At 41.5% G+C, this 7,500-nt stretch overlaps 1 protein-coding gene across 1 annotated transcript; it reads right to left on the bottom strand.

The window, feature by feature from the left end:
* Positions 1–742: 742 nt before the first annotated feature.
* LOC307251119 (muscarinic acetylcholine receptor M4-like) lies at positions 743–5,625 on the bottom strand (the record flags this gene model as incomplete). Its single annotated transcript, XM_080028440.1, has 4 exons — positions 743–756; positions 3,920–4,141; positions 4,375–4,933; positions 5,449–5,625. The coding sequence occupies 4 exons, from the start codon at positions 5,623–5,625 to the stop codon at positions 743–745; spliced, it is 972 nt and encodes a 323-aa protein (XP_079884566.1).
* Between the last annotated feature and the right edge of the window lie 1,875 nt (positions 5,626–7,500).

Raw genomic sequence — 7,500 nt, 5'->3', positions numbered from 1 at the left:
GGTTACTGGGTAATGGCCAAATCCCAGACTGACTGGAGGCTTGAGTCTTTGTTTTAGATAAAGATTGCTCCATAACCTCCTCAGCTTGTCTCAGTGGATTCTTCTATCCCTCAAACTTCACCTTCTGATCAAACAAATAAACTACAGAATATCTTCAATCAGTTAACGTGTTCCGCTAGAATCAACAGAACCTAATAGTTCCTCGTAGCTTCTTTAATTACCAATGTTACTGCCAAACTAAACATCCCTACCCACTTCGGCAGTGGCGGATGTCGCCTCTGGAGTACAGGGTCGGAGGTTCGATCCCCCGTCTACCCGCCACATGTCCAAGTGTCCCTGGGCAAAGAGACACTGAACCCTAAATATCTCCCGATAGTTAGCTTGCACCCTGCGTGGTAGCTGCTGCTGCTATCGGTGTATGAATGTGTGTGTGAATGGGTGAATGTGAACAAAACAATGTAAAGCGCTTTGGGTCTGTGAAAAACCAGGGAAAAGAGCTTTATAAGTGGAGAACATTTACCATATTTAGATTTTAAGATATCAACTACGTCTCGTATTTTTATATTTAAGTGTTGTCCATTTACATGAAAGCTACGTACTGTATGTAAAAGAATATCTCAACATTCTTCAAACTCTACGATCGTGTTTCTTAATGTTTGGCTCTGACAGTTGAATCGTTTCAATCAATGAACTGATTCATTTGTTACAAAAACCTGAAAGATTTCTGTCACTGTGATCCTGTTCAGACTCTCCCTCCTACAGTGAACACAGAGACACTGAGGCACCAGGTGAATAGACCCCAAACACAGACCCAAACCCAAACCCAGCATACAGAGGTTCAGTGAATGTGGTGTTGAAGGTGTGGAGGTGGATCAGTGAGTCAGAGGAGACACTGTAGAAGGACAGAGAGCCAGCAGGACAGTCCACATACACTGCTACTCTGTGAGAGGGAGAGGAGGAGGAGAAGGATGTTCCTGTGTTATTGTGACAGAGCCAGTAAGCAGGAGGATTACCATCATCACCATCAGAGCAGTTCAGATTCCAGGACTGATCATTATGTCCAAACATACAGTCTGTACTGTCTCCCCGCAGCAGAAGAGGAGTCGTTCTTTAAAGTATGTCCCAATTGTAACATATTACTGCGTGCTAAATAAAATATTTTTATGATCAGCTTTAACTTTGTGTAACTCTGCGTGTGTCAGAGAAGTGAAACATTTTCTAAGGTTAATTTTCATAACTGAATAAACAAACTTTCCTCACAGGAAAATGTGATCCCTGGAACACTGTTTGAAGTTAGAAAGCTTCCTGAAAAGTTACTGTTGTTGTTTACAGCAGCAGGGCCCACAGTTTGGTTTACAAACATATTCTACTCTTACGTTTGGTTCCAGGTTCCTCAAAATGATTTGATTCATGATGATAAAATTACTCAATACTAAGAATTACATGTAGAGAAAATATGTTTAGTAAAGTAACTGCAGGCTCTGTGAATGTATACAACCCCCCCTCCTCTGAAACTACACAGTGACCCTTTAAAGAAAAGTGCAATAAAAAATTAAAAACAATTCATCGTAGCCTCTTACACCTCAGTAAACTACAAAACGTTTTTCTAAATGTGACGTTGCACAGCGCGTAGCATCCGGGATTAATAGCGCTGTTTACGTAACATAGCCAGTAGCCAGTGGTCCACAGGCTCTTAGGGATACACACATGACAGAAAGCAGCCACCACAGCCATTGTGTTATAAGGAATCCATGTTAGAATGAAGGCCAGCAGAATGGCTAGGATGGTTTTGGTGACCCTGCGCTCCCTTGCTACCACTCTGCGGCGACGTCTCTCGTTGGAACTTAAGTTTGGGCAAGAAGAGAAAGCCACAGACGCACACCGGTGAAGCCCTGGAAGTAAAATATACACACACACACACACACACAGAGACACACACACACACACACATAGAGAGACACACACACACACACACACACACACACACACACACACACACACACACACACACACACACACACACACACACACACACACACACACACACACACACACACACACACACACACACACACGTCTCAATGAGTTTACCTGAATGTATACATCAAAAACGGTGGAGAAAAATATATTAATTATGCCACTAGAAAGGTGCTCCGAGGAACATTCAGTGTGTGTTAATTCTAGCGCCCCCCTTTGGACTAAAAGCAGTAGTGTTTTTACCACGCCAGCTGTTGTTGTTCCTGGGTGAGCGTATACCCATGAAGGTGCCAACACACTGCACATCGCCGCGCGGCGAGTTTACATAGAAAGTCAATGTATTTTGAGCGCCGCCGCGCGAATCGGCGGCCGGCGGCGAGCGGTTCACGCGGTGCGGCCAGGGGCGGCGCGGCGCGAATGGGGCGGCGCGGCTGCCGCAGAAGTTGAAAATATTGAACTTTTCGCCGCCGGCCGCGCCGCGATAGCCAATCAGCGTTGAGCTCCTCCCGACATCGGGTGAGTCTGCTGAGCTACAAGACACGTGAAACCTGGCTGGCGGTGCTGTCGGGAAAGGAGGGATGAAGGGAAAAAAGAAGGAAAAGACAGAGAGAGAGAGAGAGAGAAAGAGAGAGAGAGGGAGAAAGTTCCAACACATCGATAAAATGTATGACAGCAGTTTAATGAGACACCTTTTAGTAAAAGGAGCAAGGAATAGACGAGAAGGAGAGAGAAGGAGAGAAGGAGAGAAAGCCAGGGAAGGTGTAGTACTGCAGATAAGTGAATATGCAGAGACAATGCAAACTAAATACGACAACTGACACTTCCAAACATTTCCCTAAACATCACAACAATATCAGAGGTATAAACTCTGTTCGGGTTTTCTCTACATGTTGATATGCCGGCGTGAATGTGTAGCCTATATGCACGGCCATGGATACATATGTGCGTGTGCGTGTGTGGGCGGGTTGTGTGTGTATGTGTGTGTGGGCGCATGTGTGGGTGTGTTTACGAAGCTTGGGTGGCAGGTGGCGGGGAGAAATGTGTGAGAGGTGCAGTGAGACCAATACAAGGGCCGATGGCAGAGATGATGAAGGCAGAATACTTCAGAGACGCTCCCAACAAAAACAAATCAGTGAGGATGACGACGATGATGAGAGAGATGTAAATAGCGGGAAGAAACTGGGCGTGCACGTTCATTGAGTCATCGGGCGGCGGCGGACACAAATGAGCCAAAATGATCACGCGGCGCGGAACCTGCGATTCGCGCGGCCAACCGCCGCGCCGCGCTGTGCAGTGTGTTGGCACCTTGACGAAGGCATTAAGAAAAACTCTGTATTCTTTTTAACTGCAACCAAATCTACCCTTGGGTGCAAATAAAGTTACCTTATCCTTACCTTATAAAAATAGCATTCTTTGCACTGATGGTCTCTTTTGCTGTTACATGTTATTTATGATGAGAGGAAAAACTAGACTGTTTCTGAAATATTCAATTTTTTTTACGATTTTAACACCTTTCATTGCTGGTTTTTTAACGTATTTCAAGAGGTATTTCTTTTCCAGTGATATCTATGTCGTGTCTTGTTGTGTTGCGGCGTGCGTGGCTGTAACCTGGCATGTTGCTACTTGCTACGGTGGCCCCTTTGTTTACACACCTGTTTACAGAGCCTAGGCTGTGTTTTAACCCTGTTTACAGAGCCTAGGCTGTGTTTTAAAACATTCATTTTGAGGAGATATTCACTGACTTTGACAAAATGTGATTTTTTTTTTACTTTTTGAAATACTCCTTGAACTGCTTGTTTATTGAACTTATTTATGAAGAGAATTTTAATTGTTTTTATTTTATTATATTATTTTCATATTTTTTTTAAAATGTACATATTTTCGATTTTTTTTACTTGCCTTTTTTTTACAATTTTTTCCAAATTCATGATTATTTCTTTACCCGTGATATCAGCAGCAGAAGAGGAGTCGTTCTCTATGTCGCGTCTTGCTGTGTTGTGCCGTACGTGGCTCTGATTGGTCGACACATCGTTTATCTCTGACGTTTCGCCCGGCGACCGACTCACTGTGAAAGTCCCTCTGCGCCTCGGAGCTTCTGATTGGTTCACAGACAGCTCGGAACACGGGTCACTGGTTACTAGGCTACGGCGACTCAGGAGGAAATCTGGGAAGAGGAAATAAAAGAGTTAATAGGTTAAAAATAAAAACTGTTTAAAAAATATTTTATTATTATTTTTAATTATATAATATAATACATTTTTTTATCTTTTTTTTTTACATGTTTTTCATTTTAATGTATTTTACATATTTTTTTTATTTTTATTTTTTTATTGTTATTTAAAACAAATGATAAACAAGAGCTTTTTAGAGCAAATTAAGCTCTATAAACTAACTCACCTATAACAGAAGGACTTGGTGCCTGCTTCGGCCCCCGCTCCGCTCTTAGCGCGTTCAGTCGACTGCGGCTAGCCACCGACAGCCGGCTGTACAACCCGACCATCACCACCGCGGGCAGAAAGCAAGCTGGCAGCGTCGTGCCTAGTGTAACCGCAGGGCTAGCCAGTAGCTGCGTGTAGCATTCCCCATCCGGAACCACTCGTTTTCCCGCTACGTTTTGCCAGCACAGAATAGCAGGGGTCCACAGCAAAAAGCTAGCTAGCCAGGCGGTCGCTATTATTAACACAGCCATACGAGCGGTCCGTTTTGCCGGGTAAGTTAGCGGTCGCGTCATGCACATGTAGCGATCCACGCTAATGATTAGCAGGTTTAAAACAGAGGCGTTGCTAACCACATGGTCTAAAACTAGCCACATGTCGCATAGCGTAGCACCTAGCGCCCAGCGGCCTTGGAGTAAGTATAACGTGTAGAAGTTCATGGATATCAAACCCACGATCAGGTCGGCAGCAGCCAGACTCAGGACAAAGAAGTTATTCACCGTGCGTAGCCGTCTGTTTACCTGGTGGGGAGAGAGAGGGAGAGGTTAGTTAGAGACAGAATTCTACTTGTTGTAAACGATAGATTAGCTTCTGTAAAAATCGTACACTGTAAAAAGTTTTATTTTTTTTATTTTTTTTAAAGATCACAAACACAACTGAAAAAGTTAACACAAAAACAAAAGACAAAATAAAATAAACAACCAACATGGCGTACTCTACTTAACAGGTTTCTAAGGACATTGTTTAAACTAAAGGTAAATGTTAAGCAGAGAATAAAAAGTCAACGAGGTGTCATGTAGGTCCCTTCAGTACTGTTATATAGTCCAGGAAAAGGCTGACATATCTGTTTAAACTTCTCTGCTTTCCCTGAGATCTCAAGAATAGTTTATTCATAGGTATAAATATTAGCTTCTGTAAAAATGGTAAAAAGTTAGAACAATTAACTTTGGACTTTTGAATGTTAATTAAAAAAAAATTAAATTTAAAAAATTTAAAAATTAATACAGAACATTCTAAAAATAAAAAAAATAAAAACCTTGATGGAGAGGATGACCAGAGTGTTGCCGAGGACGGTAACCACGCTGAGTGATGCTGTTACCAAGGCGATGAGCGTCAGCTGACCGGCGCCGTACGAACACTGCGACGTGATTGGCTGCTGCAGACAGGAAGTGTTCAGACAGGGGAGGAGCCTAAAGGAGGAGGAGAGATTCATGGTTCCTACAAGCGCACACACACACACGCACACACACACACACACAGAGACACACACACACACAGAGCGACATTAACAGAGACACAAACACAGAGAGAGACACACACACACTGTAAGCAATTGCTGTTAATTTACGGCCAAATTTGAACAGTAATTTACTGTATTCATGTATTACGGTTCTTTACTGTACTTAGCAATGCATTGTGGGAAGGTACATTTGAAAAGACAGCTCAGAAGCCCTTAACAGTATGATAATGTTTTAAATTACAGTATACTACAGTATTTTTTGGAAAGTGGGCGGGCAACGGCCTTTTTCAGGAACATTAGTTTGAAATGAGCCATTCCAGATAGGACAAACTTCGAAGGACATGTGCTACGCATCAACAAAAAGTCCAGCATTAGGTCTACTCTGCATTGATCGAGTGGAGCGTCTACGAATTTTAAGGTAATATGTTTCTGATCAATTATTTACTCTTAAAATGTGGCTTTAGATAATGTTTGAAATTAAACTAATGCTCAGCAGCCTGTCTATCAAGTGAGTATGTGATTTTAGAATATTGTTTACCAGTGAAGATGAGTTAACTAGCTCAAACATTTATACTTAAGCGCATGTTAGAGTCCATGTATGTTCAAACCTAACAGTGTTGAGCATTAGTGTCTTAGAGTCTTAGTCTTTAGAGTAGTAGCCTACTGGTTGTTTTTAGCTAGTGGATAGCCTTTAGCTCCTTGTTAAGAGCTGATGCAGTGGAGCTGATTATCATATCATGCCACCTATACATTTGAATTGAAGCCTAATATATCAACTGTTTCAAGTGTAATACATTGACAATTTGGAACCCATAAAATAGTAAATTTTTTACAGTCAGTGTCTAATCTTTGACTATTCTGATTTCAGCTGCTTCAATGGTATAGCCTTAATCTGGAGAGAGGCACAAAGGCCATCCGGGGAACAGTTCCCCCCAAGAAGACATGGTGTGGGGGTCCAGAAGAAGTCAGCTACAGTCAATACACATGTATCAGGTCAGTGCATTCTCTCTCATCTCTCTCTCTCTCTCTCTCACTACTACACTTTTGATTGAGTGATGAAGCAACATTTAGTCACAACAGACTTCATCAGTTTTTTCAGCAGTTGTTTCTGTATATTCCCAATTCTAGATATATTTTGACAAATTTTTTGTTGCTGTTTTACAGTCTCAACACTGGATCAAATCAAGATGGAGGAGCAATGACAGCAAGGTGATGGTCATCTCTACCCGACCCAGAAGACTCCTCTCAGATACCAGCAGTCTACAAACACCCAGACTCTTTCTGGAGCTAAGAAGGCTCCTATCTCAAAAGACTCTTTAAGAGGTAAAAGACAAGCCTACCTCAAAGGATTATTTTAAGAGGTAAACCACAAGGCTTCCATGAGTTTCCCAAATTATCATATAGATGTTTAACAGAGAATGCATTGCAAATCAAAATCATAAATCAAAATTGTATAGCTGTATTTGTTAATACTGCCCTTAATAAAAGTCTGTTTGATTCACAATATTTTAAGTTGTTTACTGCTTATTTTGCATCACTTCAATATTAATGTATGATATGCATATGTCTTTAGGCCACAGAACAAAACGTGTAATGTTAGAAGTTTGATATTTTAATTTGCTACATTGAGTTATTGTATTACATTACATCTGTCTAAAGTAAACATTTATCAGTTATCTACTTGCAACCATCTAATCAGAATGTTAATTTATTTTCAAACAGAGAAATACTGCATTTCACTTTTACTTTGAAAAACTGTAAAATATTCAACAGTAAGAATACTGTAGAATTAACAGTAACTTGCTGGCGTCTCTGCTGCCAGTATCTTACTGTAAATTTAAAAAAACA

The sequence above is a fragment of the Ammodytes marinus genome, assembly GCF_949987685.1.
Source record: "Ammodytes marinus genome assembly, chromosome: 5".
NCBI classification, from domain to species: Eukaryota; Metazoa; Chordata; class Actinopteri; order Uranoscopiformes; family Ammodytidae; genus Ammodytes; species Ammodytes marinus.
The sequence above is the reverse complement of the archived record's forward strand: the minus strand, read 5'-3'. Positions and strand labels throughout refer to the sequence as shown.